Genomic DNA, 22,752 nt, shown 5'->3' on the forward strand with positions numbered 1-22,752 from the left:
TTAAACAGAGAGGTTTCTGCAGTTAACCTTTTTAGGGTTTTAGGTAGGATTTGCTTTAAATTAAATTAAAACTGTTCGTTCGTCAGTATTTTTGGAACGGGTTTTTTCCACCAAAACAAATCTCTTTCTGCGTGGTCAAACCAATGTGTTAGTTCGATGTCTAACACTCCTACTTTTTAATGGTTTTTTGAATTCAAGTTTTAAAATCATATTTTATTTTCGTAAATGTATTAAATATACCAAGTTAATATAAAACCTATCTGTAAGATGGTTTGAAAAATAAATAATTTATAATTAGATTGATCCATAGTTAACAATATTTTTTTATTAGTTTTTTAAATTTAGATTTTAAAATTATAATTTATTTTTTAAAATGCATTAAATGTACTAAGTTGAGATAAGATTTAATTTTAAAGTCATTTGAGAAAAGAAATAATCTTGATTAATATAAATTGGGTTTCATTTTATGTTTATATATATATACACATACTTATAAACCATATTATTGAATGTTTGTTGGAGAGTTTTAAAGGATGTTCTTAGTAATGCTTGTGGTGCCACAATTGTCAGTTGGATTATAAATCTGTGAGATTTTGAGTTTCTCATCCTAGGTCATCTCATGGCTGATCTTGAAGGGATAGTCTTGACTTGTAATAATGTTGACGATGTTCGACACTTGGTGGCTCTCAAGCTGGATAAAATCAAGTTTCTTATATAATTATATTATTTATTATAAAATAAAAGTAAAATCTGGATGAAATGATTATCAAACATGAATAAAAAAAACTTAATTAAAAGATAAAATTAATTAATATAAAAATTAATTGCGAAGCAAAATTGAATAAACAAGAATTTTTTATCTTATCCCTTGTTAGAAATAACATGAAAAAAAACAAAATAACAACGTTAAGAAGAAGAAGAAGAATAAACTGATAGAGAAATTTTGGTGTAGGGTCATGGTCTAGTTACAGTTTTGCATGGATTTTGACGGGTTTTTTTTCTGATACACCAGAAAGATCACCCGGTCTTATCGCTGAATTAACGAGGTCATGTCATGGAGATGGAGCTGTCCAATTAATTTGTTTTCTTCAAATGCTGAAGAAGATCTATCTGAATTTCTTTTATTTTTATTCAAAATTTTCAGTATCCATGAGGGCCATCTTTGACTGGCAGAGAATCTAATCAAAGATCGGTCCCTGCAGCACAGGCGAATACGTGACGATTGATGAAGTTAGGATGGTTCTCTAAATCTCTAAAAAATTTATCAACTTTCCTGCAAGTACTTCAAGCATCTTCCTTCTTCACATGATGAACAGTGAAAACATTGGGATCTTTCGATGCATTCCAAAATTTTTATTTTTAGTTTCTTCTGATCAAACTTATCACGTAACTGTGCGTAGGGGCCGGAAACGAGACAAACTCTTAAATTTGAGTCCTTGTCCTTGTCACTTAACCTTTTTTTATATTATTTCTTGGAGAGTCGATAGGATTCTTGGTTTTTTTAAAAAAAAAATGGGACTGGGCTATATTAAATCAAAGGAAGACTTGTTTTTTCTGCTAATTCATTGTTAAGTGACTATCACTGGATGCTTTATAATTAGATAATTGTAATTAAGTGAGTTTGCTCTCAACATTTTCATCTCGAGTACAAATCCAATTGAGAGGATACATGAAAGAGATTTTTTTATAAAAATATATGGGTTCAATAATTATGTAATGGCATGACTCAGTCAATAATCCTAAGATATTTTGACCATCGATGGCTAATTATTTAAACTAAAACTAGCATTCAATGGCATGACTTTCACATAGCCATCATGATTTTGTTGTTTTTTTTTCCTCAAACCACAGGTAAGGGTTTGTTCAATGTTATGAAACTCGAAACGGTTAAATGAGTCAATCAAGAATCTAGTTAATCTTAAATTTAATCTGGGTTAGGTTTTATAAAAAATAAAAAGGGTTAATCAACTGGCTCATGGTTGATTTAGTTAAAACCCATTGATTTTTTTTTATTTCTTTTACAAACAATGCTGTTTATATATATATATATATATATATATATATATATATATATATATATATATATATATATAATTGAATCGAATGAATAGGGATTTTTGAGAGAAATAAAGAGCAGCTTCAGTGGAGATCAGAATTGACCAATGGGGAGGTTTTGAGTGAAGCTTGGCTGTAGTCCATTGCTAGCAAAGAGGCTAGTACATCACTGCAGAGTAAAAATACAGTGCTGAAAAACTGAAACAGGTTTACTGCTTACTTTATGGTTGACCTTTTTGGGGAAAGTTTTGACTTTTTAACTGTGAAAGTGTAAAGATGGATGACAAACACCATAATTGCATCCTGTGACGGAAGATCTGCTCAAAAATTTCACTGTCAGGCCTGCTTTAAAAGCATCCCATGAAACTACTTTACTTGCAAACAAAAGGGGCTTAAGGCTTTGGCTCGACAGTGAAAATTTTATTGACTGGTTATAATTATATTGGTGTATAGGGAGATTTAATTGATTATTTTCCACATATTTGCATTGATTATGATTCTTTGTAATTTTATTTGAAAATTACATTGCTTTTCTTTGCTAATGCTTTTTTTTTCTTTTTCTAATGGATAAATTATGCTAAGTATGATAAGGCAAAGACAGTAGAGAGATTAACTGATCTTAATAGTATTTAAAATATTAGTTTTATAAAAGCTAAAATAACATAATTTACACTGTAGCCAAAACTTAATTATGAATTGGATTTATCGAATATAGATGTGTCTCTTCTCCAAAAAGCTATTTACATAACTTAAACTTCATAGCTACGAGTGAGTGAGCCTTCTTCTTACTATCCGAACCATCTCTTTAGAGTCTCGAGGAACATTCTAATCGCTAGCTAGCACTTTACAACAAATGAGAATAATTATTCAATGTGCATGGTTATGGCGTGAAGAAAAACAACTATTATAGCAAAATTCACGGGTGATTTTCTTTTTTTGAATGATGAACAAGATTTGCCAAATGGATCTTGTATAGTCGCAAGCATGGATGCGAGTAGCTTTTCCAACTATAGTACATTATTAGTCCGATGCAATTACTAAAAGGAGGCCATGTTAACTCATAATTCCTACTCACTATTTACCCAAAAGAGGTTCCAAGAAAAAATTAAAGGCAAATGCCAAATACTTTGTGTCAACCCACCATCATTCGCGAAGTCCATGTTGTGCAATCAAGAGTAATCAAGGAAATGATTAAAGATTTTCTAATACAAGCTGCCTGCCAGGCTGCTTAGTTTTTGCTAAACAGTCAGCCCTTTTTAGGCACATAGTTTCATGCCATTCAAGCTCACCGCCATGGGTTTGCCGGGGATGAGTTTTGCTTTTCTCCCGCACATATTTCAAATGACAAGTTCATCTTTTGGCATATGACTCATTGACTCGTAGTTTAGAATGTCAACCAATTACTAGTTGTTCAACAACTAGCGATGCCCTAAACTTTGTACTATAACAATGACTATTTAAGTATGAGCCTGGTTACTTGAAAGCATAAACAATGTTATCTGCTGAAATTTACAGATTCCCAAAAGTTTTGAGCACATATTCTCTTGTATACAATCAATAGTCAACTTTAAAAATAAGAGAGAGAGAGAGAGAGCGAGCATCCAAGACGATAAAAGATACAAATTTTGATTTGCTAGGTTGAGAGAGAGAGACATGGGAGGTTTATGGGTGTTTGTGCTAAGTATTTTGTTTGTAGTATTCCCTAGACAGAAGTTCCCCCTCCCTCAAGTCCCAACAATGGATTCGAGGGGTACCCTTTTTGTCATTCGATGAAAAAACCAGGCATGACGTGATGGGGTTAGTGAGAATTTGCTACCATCAAATTTCACTTATGGCGTTGAAGAAAGCTATGAGATAATACTACACACACTCAAATACCCAGCTTTGCTTTCAGCAGACGGTGGGGGTAGGGACACCACTCCTTTGTGTTTGCTTGCCATGTTCTTGTCCATTTATTAATGATTATAATTATTTGGTTACAGGATTTAACCCTAGAGTAGAAATCTGACATGCTTTCAATATTACACTTTTACCTTCATAGTCTTATTAAAGTTTCAATAGTATCATTGATTGTAAAATACCTTAAATATCTAAGGTAAAGTTTAAAAAAAAAATTGTTTGATTAAAGAGATGGCCACGGATATGTTTAAAAAAATATTTTTTTAATATAATATATTTAAATATATTTGTTTTGATTTTTTTAACTAGATATGTTTTTATCCTTATTATTTTCATATCTCATAGGAATTGTAGTAGATTTTTATACTTTGAAAAAATAAGGTATAAAAGACACATGTTTTTAGAAATAATATTTATTATTTTTATCTCTAAAATATTCATGTAAAAAAATTTTAATTTAAAAATTATCCAACCAAAGTATGTAAGAATAAAAATCATTATTATCATACTTTTAAAACTCAAGTCAGGATAAAACCAGGGTCACAAATCAGTAGGGTCAATCCGAGTTGATCCTGATCAACCAGGTTAATCTAATTTTTTTTAAATGATCAAAATAACATGGTTTTGATAATTTTTTAAAAAAAACAATGGGTTTTGACTCGTGTTTTACCCCACGTCTACTGGATCACTGGTCAACCCGAGTTTTTTTACTAAGATAACTGAGTCAATCATTCATCTATTTTCTTTTAAATCAGGACCGATCTAGGCCTCGAATTCCAAGTCGATTCACTAGGCTGATCCAGATTTTATAACCAGGGTTATTATACTATTATTAATTTCAGTACTTGATATAAATTAAAGTAAAAATATATAAGTTTGATATTAATACATATTAAAAATAAATAAACTTTTTTTATATTTTATTTTATCTTACCCATTATGTTTTATACACCATTATTAAATATAATTTTGTCTTTCTCTCCTAAACTCCCTTGAACAACACAGTTGTTTCCTTCTCTCTTTTTTCCAACTTTTTTATTATCTTTCTATCATCATTTTTATCTCCAATCCTCGTAGACATGATGCTATTCATAAGAGCAATTGAAACGTGGATGGAAAAAAAAAAAGAGTCCGAGAGGTCAGGCTCAGGCTGACTTTCATCGGCAATTATTAACAATAGGGGTGAGGTGAGTGAAACTACAAGGGTGAATTGGAAGAATTAGTAACAAGGATAGAAGCGACACATTGGTTGATCTACAAGGGCCAAAAGAGTACTCCCAAACAAAATCTGAGGGTGAAAAAGAGCGCGAAAGGCTCTCGAAGACACCATCCATGGTAGCTCGGCTCCCAGTCCTCGCAAAAGGACGAGCCCAAAGGCCTGTAGAGAACTGCAGCAGGGCTATTAGACTTCGACATGTATTGTGGAGAGTGCTTTTTTAAAAAAATATATATATATATATATATTACGACAATTTTTAAATTTTTTTTAGTAAACCAAAAGCAGAAGCTAGCTACCAGAAAACACACTTCCCTCAAAAACCCTTTGTTTATTCTTCCGCTGCTTCTCTAACGTCTACTCTATTCAAATAGTATCACAGGCTCCGACGTCTACTCTCTTCAAATAGCATTCACAGGTGCCTTAAATGCGGACATATGAGTTAAAACCTATTGGTTCTTGTATTTTGCTTTCAAACAAATTTAAATTTTACTTATTTATTTTAAAATTAATTATTTTTTAAAATGTTCTCTGTGTTGATATCAAAAAATATATATTTTAATACATTTTCAAATAAAAAATACTTTAAAAAACAATAAATATCATTCTCCTAAACACCCCTAACAACTACTTTATTAAAAGCTCATGTTTTCACAAGTATATAACATCAATTGATAAGTAATGTATATCCATGCGAATTTTCAACCAAGAGTTTGGTAGGGACTGCGACAGAGGTTGGTCTAAGCACAGCTTCACTTCAGGAGACTTCAACCAAAATGTCACGTGGAGACACGTATCCTGGGCCCATCCCAACCATTCTCAACTCAGAAATCCTAGGATTAGTTGGCGATGAGTATTAACAAGTTAGGGGCACATCAACACCGATACCGCAACTAGTAAGCATAATATTATGCACGTCAAACTATAAAAACAGGCAACAGCTCACCAACGATCAGTTTTACAAATGATAGGGAACCATATGCGACGTGAAAATGCAACTAAATGGAAAGCCTTGAAATGCATCCACCCTCTGGTTTTGGCTCTGGATAGGCTATCATAGTACAATTGAGGCAATCCCAGATGTAAGAAAAAGAAAATTGACGAAAAGAGAGAAGCAAAGGAAACCAAACACTCATCAGCCGTTCAAACCAGATTATGTGCTTCAAGAACTTCAATCGCAGTGAGGTTCAATCAGCTACTGAAAGTTAATCAGCTACGAGTTTTGGAGAGAAGAGAACCTCAAATAAGGGGGCAGGTTAATCAAGTAAAGTCTTGGTCATTATGCATGTTCAAGACAACAAATTTTTTTATTACAAACTAAAGATTGGGTGGCAATTCAGTCATGAACAGAGACCTGAACTTCCATTGAACCTTGAATTACAGTATGGCACAACGAAAACAGAGGGACGATAGAACAGAATAAATACATTCAATATCATGGGTAAGGGGAAAATGAAGCTAATACACACAATCTGAGCTTGCTGATATAAATGCACAGCAAAACTGATAGGGAAAACCCACCCAATCCCCCCTCAAATGAGGCCTAAGAAACATTTTCTCCCTGAAGCCTGTCCCAACTCAAGAAGAAAATTAATGCATTGCTGTTAACTGAAGGAAAACAAAATCTATATTTAGTAGTAAAGAAGAACAAAGACCAAGCCATCATCTATAACAGTCACTCAACAGATTACATAGAATTAAAGAAATGCAGCAATTTTTATCCTGGAATAATGGATCCAACAGTTTCAAACAATACGCACCAGTGCAAAATAGTCCTAATTGACTTATATTAGAAGGACAATAACGCCAAAAGACTACATATGAAAAGTTTATAAAATAAAACATCCTTGAGCTTTTTGATGGTAGACATCTACAGCTCAAGGAACCCTTTATCCAAATATAAAGCAAGAGATCAAGCAGAAAGTGAAAAAAGGCTACCAGTAATTGGTTTTACTCAACATTGCTTCAGACCTTTGTAGAGCAGATAGCTAGAGTAAACGCATCGAACTGCTAAAAGATTTATGAACAAATGAAAAATGCACGGATAGAAGCAGTGGGGCAGGTACATTTTCCATGTACTGCCAGAAAGAAATGCATTCCAACCAGCAAATAACATTACAAAGTAACCCACAAAGATGTCCACAAACCAGCACAAACAAAGACTTACACACTGGAGCCAACAAAGGAATCCTCGCCAATCAACTAGGAATATAAAGTTCCTTAGACTGCAAAGATGTCCTCCTATCATGACCTGAATCATTTTTATCAATAAAGGACACCTAACAAGACAAAGCAGCCATACTTAAAACCAAGACTCATGGATAGAAAGAGAAGAATCATACTTGATTACATAAACAATCACTTCAGTCCATGACTCTTAGATTTTATCCAGCTTCTCTGCCCTGACAACCGGGTTGGCTTTAGCAATAGCATCCCGAGCAGCATTCCGATAATCAAAGGGGCAGTCATGCTTATCAGAGTAGCGATGAACTGCACAGAACAGGTTTCCACATCTACAACTGAACCCTGTTAAACCGACACGCTTTCGGCAAGAGGTACACCTAATGGGTCCCTCTTTTGCCTTCATCTCAGAAGGCTTGCTTGAAGTTGCACTTGATGGTTCTGTAGAGATGATTTTCACCTCTACTGGTGCAGACTGTACATCAACAGCAACAGCAACCACAGGTTCTTTTCCATTTCCGCTAGAGTTGCCATTCACAATGCTCTCGATGGATGATGCTGCCAATTGAGCCTGTTGCTGCTTCAGGATTATGTCCTTGTGGCACTTGGAGCACATGTTCATTGTAGCAGCACTTCCAAAGAAGCCGCAGTTATTAATGCAGAGGATGGGGCCCTCTGGAGCCTGGCATCCAGTCTCATCATGAGACTCCATCTTCTCAAAAGTCCTGCAGGAAAATCACATTGAAATACAGCCAGAGCACACAAGAAAACACAACATCCCATTCATTCTCTGCCAGGCTGATGCTAATTTTCATAGAATATAAGCACAGTCCTTCATGTACCAACTGAGCAAATGCATACTTTGGTTCAAACACTCAGATAGGATGTCCAACTTCCTAATAAAAGTACACAAGCAAATAGCTAAAAAGGAGAAACAAGGGCATGCAAAAAGAGCAGCTAACATTTACCTACACCATCAAGGCGCCCTAGTTCACAAGTAATTGAAGTTTCCACACAGACGAAAGACAACAGTGCCTACACCCTAACTTCTATTCCTGAAATTGTCACATGCCCGCACCACACGAAGGAGCCAAAGTCGAGAAAGGAGATGAGATTCATATGCATGAGCATTAAAGTGAGTTTAAGCAGCTAGAAAAGTCATGCCACGCCTTCTTATGCAAGAGAAATAAAAGAGGGAATTTTTCATTCAACACGCACCCTCCCCGTCCTCAACTTCCCAACCAAGAGCCATATTATCTGCTGCTCTTTTTTACTCAAACCAAGTAAAACCAAACCTTCCCTGCTTCTGTGTACTCCTGATTACCTAAAATGGAACCTATCTATCACTTTGAAGAATTGTTGCTCGTCGAAATTTAAACAAAAACAATCATTTCACCTTATAACATGACACCCCAGATACCCAAAACAGCATCTAAGCCGATCAATATCTGTAAAAACTGCATAGATAGACATAAAACACTAACTAGTCAATAAATCATTGAAAATTCACTACAAAACATGCATAGATAGACATAAAACACTCAGTTTCACCATTAATACACAGAATTCAGTATTTAGAAGCCGTAATTTGCAAAAAAAAAAATTCATTTAAATTAATTAATCAGGATTCCCTTTCATTTAATTTCTTATCAAGTTTGATTCAGACATATATAATAAAACAAATATAAAAAAAAATCCACTAACCTGTTTGATAATTTTGGCCGATCTAACAAAATCGAACAAAAAAAATTCAAAATTCAAATTTAAAAAGCAACCTTAACTAAATCAATAAATATAGAAGAAGACAAGAAAAAATAATCAGAGACAACCTTACCCTAATCGGGGAGATAGAATCAATCGTACTTGATTATCGAAGAAATCGAGACTAAAGAATGAGGGAGAGGGAGAGGGAGAGACTGGGCTATTTTTCGGTTGTGTTTGTTTTTGATATTCTTAACATTTCTATTACTATTTGCTTGTCGATATAAATTTAGGGCTAATCGTGTTATTTGATCCTTTTACTCTCGAAATTATCTTAGTTTGGTACTTTTATCATTTTTTATCCAAATACCATCTCTCGTTTATTCTATAACCGCATCAATGTTACTCCGTGCTTATTTAGAGGGTGAATTGGAGAGTGGTTGTTGTTGTTTTTTAAATAATTTTTTGTGTTAAAATATATTAAAATGATATTTTTTTTATTTTTAAAAAATTATTTTTAAAATCAACACGTCAAAACGATTCAAAACTTATAAAAAAATTTAATTTTTTACAAAAAAAATTTTAATTTTTTTAAGAACACGGTTTACACATCATTCTCAAACAGACACTCAGTGTAATAACAGTTATTGTTTTTAAAGTATTTTTTATATGAAAATATATTTAAATAATATATTTTTTTATTTTTTTAAATTTACTTTTTATATTAAAATGATTAAAAAACAAAATAAATAAAATTTTTAAATCCCAAACACTTTCACCCTTTAAATTTCTTTGTGTATTTTGAGAAATTCGACGACATCGCAGCTGAAAAATGGTTATAGTAATTATTGACTAAACAGTCATGTTTTAACACAGTAAAAAGTCTTGGAGGTTTAAAAATAAGAGCTCAGGGTTATTCTGAGTTGATTTTACATGGTTATAATTTCATATTGTTATATTTTTTAGTTTGATTATAGGTCACTAAATCCCTCTAATTATCAAAAAAAAAATAATGGCGATAATAAAGAAAAGCTGGAATTAAAACAAGAGAAGTCATCGAAACTAGTAGGATGATGTCAGGATTGAAGAAAATAGAAATGGAAGGGTAATATTGGGATAAAACATAGAAGATGGCTAAAAACAAGACAACTTCGGGAGGTGAAGGCTCAGAAGTCAGAAGCACCATTTATCTTCTAATATTTATATCTCTGTTCTTTATTTGAGAATCAAGACTCTTTGATCCTTTTTCTCGGCCACCAAACGCCTTCCACAGAGTCGGTAAACTTCGACTAATCACCCTCTAAAAGGTTTTTATTTACTCCTCTTGCCATTATTGATTTGGAATTTACTTTTCATCCATTCGTCATGTACTGGACCGACCTGTCTCGGAGAGCTCGTGGGATCGGCTAGCAAAGTCGAATTGGCTTTGTCTTCAAATATTTTTATTTTATATTAGGGATTTTTTTTCCTTTTTAAATCTTGGAATTATCAGTGATAATTATTTCAAATGACGAATTTGGCACGTTCATCATGATTCTTTATGATACTAGGAAGAATTTTAAGCCTCCAGATCCTAAATTAATTGTCAAAAAAGAAAAGCTTCAGCTGCAGATTATACCATGAATTATTAGTCATGTCTTTCTTTCGCTGTCAACCTCCAACTTTTTTTTCCATGTCAACTCTCAACCTATTCAACAAATTACGGATAAAATAACTATGATTAATTTAAATCAATTTATACGTGAATTAATATATTGGTAAAAAATATTACATGTTGTAGAAAATGCATGAAGTTATTAGAAATGGTGATAAAAAAAAAAAGTTTTGCATGCCGGTCGGATCGGAGAATCAACTATTTCCAAAATTCCACGCATTGTATGGAAGGTGTGCGCGGCAAATTGTAGAAAGGATTATGGTGTTTAAAAAAGTTGGATAATATAAATATTATAAAAGGTATTGGATTAAAAAATTTAAAAAATAAAGATTATATAAGGTAGCTTATTTTTTTGTCGGACGGAATGAATAACTAAAATTTAATTACAGTGAAAAAATAAATTTAAAATTTTTAAAATACTTTTTAAGCAAATAAAAAACAACTAAACTCTTTAGCCTACAAACAAGGCAACATAAAGTAGATAACAGGAGCCTAAAATTCCTAGAAATCCCAAAACGAACAAAGAAGAGAAGGACATGCATCAAATGGCCTCCAATTCAAACTATCATATGCGCTTAACAGCTGACTAGTATAGACACTAGATATGAGTAAAAAAATTAAAAAATTAATTAAATCGAGAAAATTAGAAAAAAATAATTAAAAAAAATCAAATCATGAAAAAAACCGATTAAATTAATTAAAAAAAATTAAAAAACAATTCAGTTTCGGTTTTAAAAAGCTGAAACCGAATAAACCGAATCAAACCGGTTCAAATAGAAATAAAAAAAATCAGTGGTACTATAAATACCTACATTTCCCCCATCTACTTTTTAAACCCTAGTCGTCGTTCATGAATTGAACAACAAAACAGCAGCGCTAGAGCCCCCCACCCCCCGTTCAATCTTCATATCTCATCTCTCAATCTTTTTATTCCTTTTTTTAAGCATAATCGAGTAATCGAATGTTAAAGAAGAGAGCTCTTGGATTAAACAACTAAACAACAGCCTTGGAGCCCCCCCCTCTCTTTAATCTTTATCTCTCATTTCTCAATTTTTTTGTCTTTTTTCTTTTAAATTAAACTGATATATGTAGCAACTCACTATTAGATACATGAGTTCTTAAAGATTCATTTTAACAAGAGAGAGACTTATCAAATTATGCAAAACATTACTAACTTTTCTTCTGATTTTTGTAGATCTATTATATATTCATTTTTCATATTTATTTATAAGGTTGTTGGTTTGCCATAGCATGATCATGTTGCGACTACTGTCATGGATGTTGTGAGAATTATTTTTTTTTAAATCTTCGTCTAATACTTGTTTTTTCTGGTTTTTTTATTTTTAATTCCAGAAAAACTTGCTTAATATACCTGGCCAAAATGAAATTAGTTTTTCTTTTTAATTAACTGAACCGAATCGAAAGTGATCGATTTGAACCGATTTTAATTTTAATTTAAAAATAAATAAATAAACTGATTTGATTATTTTTTAGATTAAAAGTAGATCAAATCAAAAATATTAACAGGATACCCTTTTCAAAACCTGTGCTAACTCCTCCTATCGCAGTCATGATCCATAGGCCCTCTAGCAGCTCCACTCGTCGATCGCCTGAACTTGCCTTAAAGCAACACGACGTTGAACGAGAGGGAGAAAATTTGACATCCACCACGGTGGAGCTACACTTCTCATTCTTCACCTCCTTGTAGCTGACTTCATCCTTCCCAGCCACCCATCGATCCAGAGCATATTAAGAGACAGGGAAAAAGGGAGATCACAAGCTCTTTCCAGAGTAGAAATGCATTTTATCGCATGGCAAGTTCCAGATTTTGCCTTCTTAAAAAACATCCATCCGCACAAAACAACCCCCAGCTCATGGGATCCAAGTCCAATACTGAAACGCAACACGTAACATAATCTTCTCCATCTCCCAAACACACCCGTCCAAGTCCAGTTCTTGGAGGAGCGTGCTGCACTGTGTTTCAAGCCACAAAAAACATCAAGCATAAAATTATGTTTTTTCCCGACTTGCGCCGCAGCAAACCGTGTACTGTACACAAATGGAATCTAAATAGATTTATCCAAAATATTAGCATCTCAAGTTCAGGCTATTATTATTCTTCTGTGTTTATAAAGAGGATGAAAGTGTAATTGATTCTCTGTTTGTATTGTATTAAGAATAAAGAACAATGTTTACACAGATTATATACAAGACGATCCACTATATCAGGAGAGATTCTCGGCTACAATATTGCAGAGAAATATTCAATCAACAACTCACGCATATCTCCTCATCTCCTAATATATCTCGTGCATATCTGGAATCATAATTATCTGGGATTCTTTCCTTCAATACTCCCCCTCAAGTTGGAGTGTATGTTGATCACTCCTAACTTGCCGAGCAACATGGAAAACTGGTTTGAACTCAGTGGCTTTGTGAAGATGTCTGCTGGTTGATCCTTGGTCCCTATGTGTTCTGGCTGAACTAATCCTCTTTGCACTTTGTCTCGCACCACGTGGCAATCTATTTCTATATGCTTCGTTCTTTCATGAAATACAGGATTTGAAGCTATATGGATTGCGGCTTTGTTGTCGCAGAACAATTTGACAGGTCGCTCATGTCTAACATTCAGATCTTTCAAGATGTATTGTAGCCACGTTATTTCACAGCACGTAGTGGCCATGGAGCGATACTCAGCTTCAGCACTTGAACGTGATACGGTGGTCTGCTTTTTCGTCTTCCATGAGATGGGCGCATTTCCAAGGAAAATGCAGTAACCAGTCGTGGATCTTCTAGTGTCCTTACAGCGAGCCCAGTCTGCATCACAATATGCCTTTAATTCCAATGGCCCTTTGGATGGTAAGAGGATCCCCTGACCCGGTGCGTGCTTGATGTACCTCAATACCTTGTGTGCTGCTTCTAAGTGGGGTTGCCTGGGTTTATCCATGAACTGGCTAAGTATATGGATTGCGTATGCAAGGTCTGGCCGTGTGATGGTTAGGTATATAAGACGTCCAACCAGTCTTCGATATTGAGAGGGATCTTCTAATAATTCTCCATCTCCTTGTGTAAGCGTCACATTTTGTTCAGCTGGAAAACGTGAAGGCTTAGCACCAAGGAAACCCGTATCTTCCAAGATTTCCAATGCGTATTTTCTTTAACACAAAGAAATCCCATGCTTGGATCTTGCTACCTCTATCCCAAGAAAATATTTCAATTGTCCCATATCTTTTAGCTTAAACTGGCTGGACAGAAAGCTTTTAGTCTTGGTGATGTCGTCTAAGTTGTTCCCTGCCAGAATAACATCATCAACATATATTAACAAGGCTGTGAAGATCCCTTGATGGTTTCGGACGAATAAGGAGTAGTCAGACCATGATTGCTTGAAACCAACTGATTTGAGTGCTGAGGAGAGTTTAAGGAACCATTGTCGTGAAGCTTGTTTCAAGCCATATAAGGATTTGTGTAGTTTGCAAACCCGAGTCTCCCCCTTTCGTCCGAACCCAGGAGGGAGCCGCATGTAAACATCTTCATATAAATCGCCATTAAGGAATGCATTATTGACATCCAATTGGTGAAGATGCCAATTTTGCATGGCTGCAAGGCTTAGTAGGACACGAACAGTGGTGAGCTTAGCAACCGGTGCAAAGGTTTCCCGATAATCAATCCCTTCAATCTGACTGAAGCCCTTGGCCACCAACCTGGCTTTGTAACGATCAATTGTGCCGTCGGGTGATACTTAGTTTTATAAACCCATTTACAACCAATGGGGCGTTTGTGAGCTGGAAGGGGGACCAAACTCCAAGTCTTATTGGCATGGAGAGCTTGGATTTCTTGTTGCATGGCTTCCCGCCATTGGGGATCCTGGACTGCCTGAGAAAATGAGAGAGGTTCTCGAGAAAGAGTCATATTGGCAGTAAATGTTCTGTAAGGAGGGGAAAGGTTATCATAAGAGAGAACATTAGAAATACTGTGAGCCTGACTTGGAGAAATGACCACTTCCGAGGGATTAGATTGATCGAGGCGTGAGGGGAGGGCTGCATCAATGTGAAAGCCTTGCAATGCAGTGGGCAGTCTCGTGGCGCGAGAAGATCTGCGTGGAGGGGGTGTAGGTGGTGGTAAGGCTGATGAAGTAGCAGGGGATGTGTCAAGTGTGGTATGATCGGGAGGAGTTATGATAGGACAATTATCCGTGGATGGAATGGGATTTGAAAGTGGGGATGGTGTGGGGAAATCTGAGGGTGAAGTCGTAAAAGGAACAGCGGAAGAGTGGGAGGTGGGATTTTGTAGTGTAGGAATATAGGTATGTGTGGGGGGTGAAGGAGAAATGACTGGAATGGGAAGCAATGAAGAAGGCAAAGGAGTCTGACTTGTTTTGAACGGAAACACATGTTCAAAAAATGTTACATCTCTAGAGACAGTAGTGTGTTGGGTTGTTAGATTGTAAACCTTATAACCTTTTTGGCCATGAGGGTAGCTAATGAAAACACATTCATGAGCTCTAGGATCAAATTTGCTTGGACGAGTGGGGTGTGTGGACACGAAACATTGACATCCAAAAACCTTGAGATGAGAAAAGTTAGGCTTGGCGTTGAATAAACATTCGAAAGGTGTTTTTCCCTTAAGTATTGGAGTTGGAGTTCTATTTATCAAGTAGGCTACAGTGAGTATGGCGTCCCCCCAAAAATGTTTCGGAAGATTTGCTTGAAAAAGTAAGGCTCTAGCAACGTTTAACAAATGTCTATGTTTACACTTAGCTACACCGTTTTGTTGAGGTGTATTGACGCAACTGGTTTGGTGGATAATGCCTTTAGACGAATAGAAGTCTGAAATTTTGAATTCTGGGCCATTATCACTCCTGATGATTTTAACATTTTTGCTAAATTGATTTGCAACCAAGTGAATGAAATGGATAAGAAAAGTTTGTGCCTCAGATTTATGTTTCAACAAATATATCCATGTGCTTCGTGAATGGTCATCAACAAGAGTTAAAAAATATTTGGCTCCGGAGGAAGATGGGACATGATATCCACCCCAAATGTCAATGTGGAGTAAATCAAAACAAGCTGCACTACGTGTAGTGCTCAATGGAAAGGGTTGCCTAGTCAGTTTGGCTAAAGGGCAAATAGAACAAGAACTGGGAATACATGATTTATTGAAGAAAAATGGAAATAATGAAGATGTTTTAGTTGATGGATGACCAAGTCTTTGATGCCACAAATTGTCTGTGATGGTGGAAACTGCATTGCATGTTGCTTTCCGTGACAGGTTGAGGCAATAAAGGCCCTCCTTCTCAGTGCCCGTCCCAATCGTCTTCCCCGATCGTAGGTCCTGTATGAAGCAAACTTGTTTGAGAAAGAAGTGATATAGAATGAATCGTATGCTAGCTTGCTCACAGATATTAGGTTGAGGTAGAAAATTGGGACGCAAAGCACATTATGAAGTACAAAATGGGAAAAGAATACTACTGTGCCAATATGGGTGACTGGTGTGCAATTTCCATTGGGAAGTTTGACCCAACGATTTTTAACAGGTGTAAGTGAGGTAAGGAGAGTTGAACTACAAACAATATGGTCACTTGCACCACTGTCCAGTATCCAACAGATTTCCATATTTCTTTGGGAAAATTGGAATGATTTACTTGAGAGTTCCTCATAGTTTGGGATGTTACCAACTAGGTTGGCTGATGCAGACCTTGTTAAGAGTTGACTGAGAAGTTGTTGGCATTCTTCTCGTGAGAAAGGAAATTCTGGCAAAACCCCCTTGTCGTGACTTTGTGGAGCAACATGGTTGACCTTCGATCTTCCTTGACTACCTTCAGCAGTGTTCCTTCTCCTTCAGCAATACTCATAAGTATGACCTTTTCCGTTGCAATAGGTGCATTTCAGGTGTGCTCTGTAATTTTTCATATTGTGATTGTTCATATTGCATTTGTCACAATACTTACCCTCTCCATTTACTGGTGTAAAGTCACGAGTCACCTTCTTGATTGAGAAAACAAATGCCTCTGCTGGTGTTGCCAATTTCCCAGTGGAAGTCTCTGCTTGCTTCTCATGGCGCAAAACCATGGCATAGGCTTTGTTCAGATTTGGAAGAGGATCCATGTTTATGATGTTGCTTCTGGTTTGGGCATAACTTTCATTGAGACCCATTAGGAATTTCATGGTCTTTTGTGTCTCCAGAAAAGTCTTCATTGTGGTGGCTGTTTCACAGGTGCAAAGCGGGAAGGAATTAAGTGCATCCTTCTCATCCCACAAACATTTGAGTTTTGTGAAAAACATCGTGACTGAATTGGTGCCCTGTTCACAGTCATGAATGGCATTTTCTATATGAAATAGAGAGACTGTGTTAGTCTGGGAAAATCTCTCCTTCAATTCTAGCCATATACTTCTTGCATCTTTGCAATGAATAACACTGCCTGAGATCTCTTTTGACATGGATCCAAGCAACCATGTTTTCACAAGGATATCACATCGGTCCCATTGATCCTGCTCATGGGAGTCACTCGTTGGTCTCCTGAGAGTTCCATCTATGAAACCCCTTTTGTTTTTGATAGTGAGTGCCATGCTCATCGACTGCACCCATGTTGTGTAATTGTCTTCCATCAATATTTGTGAAACAAGGACAGCCCCTGGTTGATCTGCATGATGGAGGAAAAGCGGATGATTGGATTTCTCCCATGTTTCTGAGGTCTTGGAAGTTGTTGAGCCCCTGTTTTGTTCAAGGAGCCTTTGATCTTCGTCACCTGCCATGAGGAATTTCTGGGTTCTTAGAACCAGTGCTCTGATACCATAAAGAGGATGAAAGTGTAATTGATTCTTTGTTTGTATTGTATTAAGAATAAAGAACAATGTTTACACAGATTATATACAAGACGATCCACTATATCAGGAGAGATTCTCGGCTACAATATTGCAGAGAAATATTCAATCAACAACTCACGCATATCTCCTCATCTCCTAATATATCTCGTGCATATCTGGAATCATAATTATCTGGGATTCTTTCCTTCAATAGTTTATTTTTTAAAAAAATTATTTTTTTAAATGTTTTTTAATGTACTAATAGTAAAATAAATTTTAAAAATAAAAAATATTATTTTAATATATTTTTAAATAAAAAACTGCTGAATAACAATCTCTCGTAATTCTAAATATGCCTTTAAAGATAAATAGATTTATTTAAAATATCCAGGAGTATTCGCTTGAAAAACCTTCATTTTCTATGCATAAAATTAGATGGAGAATATCTTCGTTGTAAAAAAAAAAAAAAAAAAGTACACGTTAGCTGATCACGAGGGGAGCCAACAAATTAGAAAATTCAGGCGGGAAATTGGGCGGGAATTAAAAATGCCCAATAACATCATTTTAAAAAAGAAACAAACCCCTCTCTTCCATTGTTTTCACTCTTTCTCAAGCCATTTTGCACACAAAATTGAAAGCTAAAATGGGAAGGAAAGGGAAGAAAACTAGGGTTTCTCGTCAGGAAGAAGAAGAAATTGAATCCGTAGTAGATGAAGAGATGGAATCCGAAGTAGAAGAAGAGGAACAGCAAGAACATATGACTCAATCCTCTGCAAACGAGAAGAGTCTCTACGAGGTAATGAAACATTTACATCTTGTTTGGCTGGTTAATGATGTTTTGGCCTTATATTTGACATTAGATCGGTGCTTTTTTCTCTCTCGTTATTTCTTAAAATTCTCATATGGGTTTTTCTGGGTTTTTGTTTTATTTGTGCTCTGGTTGCAGTTTGGCTCAAATTCTATTGAATGCTTGTATATGGTCTAAATGGTAAATTAGGGTTTCTTGTTTTTGCTGCAACTGTTGATTCTTGATTGGATAACTTACAATGGCATTATTACAAATTTTGAATTGGTGAAGCTGCGGTATGTAAATCGGAGTTGGGGAATATGTTTAAGAGTAGGGAGAAGACATTCTTAATCCTACTGAATTGTTTCATTAAAATATATTTTTAATATTCTCGCCTTGTTTTGCTTTGTGATTCAATTAGCTTTGTAATTTTTAATGAAGTGAGATAACCAAATGACAACCCACTTGTTGTAGGTTCTTGGTGTTGAGAAGGCAGCATCTCAGCAGGAAATAAAGAAAGCGTACTATAAGTTGGCCTTGAGACTCCATCCTGATAAAAATCCTGGTGATGAGGTAATTTGTTTCGGTTCCAGTTTTTTCTTATTTGTCTTTATTTTTCAGTAATAATTCTTTATGAAATGTCATTTTGTCTTCAAATAGGATGCCAAGGAGAAATTTCAGCTATTGCAAAAGGTGATATCAATTCTTGGTGATGAGGAAAAAAGGGCAGTCTATGACCAGACTGGCTGTGTTGATGATGCTGTAAGTGCTTCCTGTTTTTGTTTTTAGTTATTTTTATAAGGATTAACGAGTCTAGGATTACAGGACACTCTCTGGGTGCTAAAATTTGCTGTATGTACTTAATAGCATTTGATTTTGAGGGCAGAAACAGTCTGCCATTGCTTGCAAAAAAACTTGCGAGTTTTTTTTTTCTTATTAATGTGAAAGGAACAAAAACTAATTCATTACATTGCTCTGAAAATAAAAATGAATGATTTACTTTTTTGGGGAATCGAAATGTTCTCTTTTCATCAAGCATTGTGAACGTCATTGCTTCTTTTCTTGTTGATCAGGATCTTGCAGGGGATGTTGTTCAGAATTTGAAGGATTTTTTCAGAACTTTTTACAAAAAGGTCATTTTATCTGGTTCTGCATCTTTCTTGTTTTCATGTATTATTATTTTGGCTTTCCAATAGCTTGAGCTGACACCGGGCTTCAAATTCAGGTCACTGAAGCTGATATTGAAGAGTTTGAAGCAAATTATAGAGGATCTGATTCAGAGAAAAAGGATTTGATTGACCTCTATAAGGAGTGGCAGGGTAACATGAGCAGGTACTGTAGTTTCAGACTTTTATCCCTGGCTTTCTAGTTTCAATTGAACTTCCTTTTTGTGGACTTTGTAGTATGATATTGGACATCCCCCCCCCTGTTTTCAGGCTCTTCTGCTCAATGCTTTGCTCTGATCCCAAGCTTGATTCACACCGATTCAAGGACATTCTGGATGAGGCAATATCTGCAGGTAACAGATTACACTAAACTCTGTAAGATAAGTGGTCAGCAAATGTTCCATCTATGCATTTCCATGGGTTAGAATCTTTGTGACTGTTTTTATACCTTTACATGAAAACTGGGAATCTGAGACCACATGGCTTCTTGGTTCCATCTTGAGATTATCATATCTTTATTAAATCTGATTCCATATCTTTAGCTTAAAAATGGGAAGCTGAGACCACATGGCTTGTTAGCTTCCATAACATTTTTTTTTTTACTTTTGTAGGGGAAGTGAAGAGAACCAAAGCTTACCAGAAATGGGCAAAACGAATATCTGAAACAAAACCGCCCACCAACCCTTTAAAAAGGAGGGAGAAGTGAGTATTCTAGGATATGTTTTTTTTTTCATATTTTAATAAGTTGCCCATAAATATTTTAATTGTGTTTTATCCTTTGCAGGTCCAAAAAGGAGCCAGAAGCAGATCTATTTGCAATCATATCTGAGCGCCAGAGTAAGAGGAAGAACCAGGTGACTTCCTTTCTCTCGTCCCTGGAGTCCAAATATGGCGGGAGCAATGCAAGTTCAGAACCTACTGAAGAAGAATTTGAAGCAATACAGAAGAAAATGGAAAGCCGCCGTAAGGGCTCCAAGAAGTCGAATCAAAAGTAACTTCATTGTGATAGTGTTTTAAAGTAGAACTTGTTTTTGTACAAATGTTTCTTACTGTGAGCCCTAGATGCAAATGTCTTTGTTCTAGTTATTTCAATGAATGGGATTGCCCGGTGTGTGCATGTAAGGGCCCTTCTTGATAACATTTTGGATGCAGTATCTCTTACTTCAGGTTTTGGCTGTAAAATCTGGATCCAGTCAAAGGCTTGCATGGGCATTTTTTTTTTAAACTCCGCGTTGCATGTCTCTGACTTGCATAAAGCCAGTGCTAACTTGGATAATGCAAGACGTAAACCGTGACCTCAGCCGTCCTCGTTTCTCCAAGGTATTTTTTGAAGGAATCCAAAGGCACCTCCGGTCTTGGCCTTTGAGCCTTGGCTGGATAACCCATGCATCTGGGCGTGGTTATTCGGGAAGCTGAAGATTGCTCCAAACAGAATTAAGAAAAAAACTAAAAGAGAGACATTTCATGCGCATTGTGACAGGAAACGCTATGGATTTGCACAAAGTTCTCTCTTCTTTTTTTTTTTCAATTTTTTTGGTCGTTTGATTTTTTTCCAATGTATTTTGGGATTGGAGTTTGTTATTTGTTTTGTTTGGCTTGCTATTTGTTACATGTGATAGTGAGAAATAGAATTAACCCTTGATTGATGCTTGAATTAGATGAATTTAACAAAATTAAATTGAATTAAAACAATTATAGCTACGGGATAGAATTTTAACACTAGACAAGTACTAAAAGAGCAAACATAGGAGAGATCAACTTTTTTTTTTGTCATTTGATTTTTTTTTGTCATTTGATTTTTTAATATTAATTTTTTTTGTTGGACTTTACTGTTTGTCTTTTTTTTTGCCTAGATATGAGGATTTTGCGATAATAATGAAAAAATTCAACATGTGATTGATGTATGTTTGATTTTGTAAAATAAAATTTAATTTTATTGATCCAAAATAATTAAAACTTTGAGATATTAAATTTGATACTTAAAAACATTATTGGGATTGGAAAGGATAGGCATGATAACATGGTTGGTGTGTGCAGAATGAGGCCATTGTGATATGGCGATGCGCGGGACTTTCTTTAATGTTGAAACATCACCTTCCATGGTGGCTTTGGAAGCGGTTTGCCAAGAGTATTCGGGTACTGCAATGTATGTCGATGGAGGAGCAGCGATGAGGCTTCAATGACCTTTTCTTCCTTCCCCTCTCTTTTTTCTCTCTCATTTTTTGGGATTCGTATTGATTTGTTAAAATTGAAAGGTATCTTGTCATTTTATGTCCCTATTTTTTTTATTGTTATTTTTGGCTTTAAGTCATGTTTTATATTTGATTTTTTTTCAATTCAATCTTTTAACATTGAGTTAGTTAGAAATTGAACTTAATGTTTTTTTTCTTCTAATGGGGTGATCATGTTCTTATAAAATGAGGTCGCAAGGTTTAAATGTTAACTCAAGTTAACATTGGTTTTTTTCTTAAGTCATTTTTTTACTTCGATTTTCTTTTTTAATTTTATCCTTGTTAGAAATTAAGTTTCGTGATTTTTTTTATTTTTTTTTGTAAGTCATGAGTTTTGGGTTATTTTGTTTTTATGATATAAGTCACGAGTTTTCCTGAATTGATTTAGATTTTTTTTTCAGTTTCATCCTTTAATATTAAGTTCGACATATGATTTAACTTTATGATCTTTTTTATTTTGTTTTTTATTAGGTTATTCCGTTAGCATAATCCGGGTTGTGGGGTTTGGTGGACTTACTAGGCTTTAACTATTTTTTTTTGTTAATTGATTTTTTTATTTAATTATTTCACATTGAGTTTGTTAAGAATTGAACATTATTTTTTTATTCAGGGTTCTCTTGCCCTCACAACTCATAACACAAGTTGATTTGGATCGCTTTTTTTTTTTTTTTTAATTTTAACTTTTAACATTGAATTGGATAAACATTAAGTATCATAATTTTTTTCATTTCAACGAGCATTCTTTCTGTAAAGATTATCATGATAATTTTGTTTTTTTTTTAATTCAATCAATTTGTTATCAATGTCTTTATTTTATCATTGAATGAAACAAGCTTATTAGATCATTTGGGTCTATAATACGGTAGTGAATTTCTCTTAATTTTTTAAAACATGTCACTAATTTTTAATATTTTTAATATTAAAAAAATTGATATAATACGCAATACAATATATGCAAGCAATGTAGTATTGGCTAGATTGAATGGAAAGCAATTTATCTCGATTTCATACCAAACAATCATTGATTTTTCAGCAGCAGCTTCTTTTCCTGCTACGGCC

At 35.0% G+C, this 22,752-nt stretch overlaps 2 protein-coding genes across 8 annotated transcripts; one reads left to right on the top strand and one right to left on the bottom strand.

Moving 5' to 3' along the window:
• Positions 1-7,215: 7,215 nt before the first annotated feature.
• Positions 7,216-9,377, bottom strand: LOC133689628 (zinc finger A20 and AN1 domain-containing stress-associated protein 8-like). 7 transcript variants are annotated; one of them, XM_062109571.1, is made up of 4 exons: positions 9,186-9,377; positions 9,056-9,077; positions 8,748-8,808; positions 7,216-8,076 (listed from the first exon to the last, which is right to left on the bottom strand). In XM_062109571.1, the coding sequence occupies exon 4, from the start codon at positions 8,061-8,063 to the stop codon at positions 7,548-7,550; it is 516 nt and encodes a 171-aa protein (XP_061965555.1). In that variant the 5' UTR covers positions 8,064-8,076; positions 8,748-8,808; positions 9,056-9,077; positions 9,186-9,377; the 3' UTR covers positions 7,216-7,547. The 7 variants fall into 7 exon arrangements, with proteins under 7 accessions (XP_061965555.1, XP_061965557.1, XP_061965559.1 ...); XM_062109573.1 differs by having other exon boundaries at positions 9,181-9,377; XM_062109575.1 differs by lacking the exon at positions 9,056-9,077.
• An 8,576-nt stretch (positions 9,378-17,953) lies between these two features.
• LOC133689014 (chaperone protein dnaJ 6-like) lies at positions 17,954-20,660 on the top strand. The gene is made up of 8 exons (XM_062108716.1): positions 17,954-18,305; positions 18,771-18,869; positions 18,957-19,058; positions 19,370-19,429; positions 19,522-19,628; positions 19,733-19,815; positions 20,074-20,164; positions 20,247-20,660. Exons 1-8 carry the CDS (start codon positions 18,153-18,155, stop codon positions 20,455-20,457), a joined length of 906 nt encoding a protein of 301 aa, XP_061964700.1. The 5' UTR covers positions 17,954-18,152; the 3' UTR covers positions 20,458-20,660.
• Positions 20,661-22,752: the final 2,092 nt, after the last annotated feature.

The sequence above is a fragment of the Populus nigra genome, chromosome 3 (genome assembly GCF_951802175.1).
Source record: "Populus nigra chromosome 3, ddPopNigr1.1, whole genome shotgun sequence".
Classification (NCBI taxonomy): Eukaryota; Viridiplantae; Streptophyta; class Magnoliopsida; order Malpighiales; family Salicaceae; genus Populus; species Populus nigra.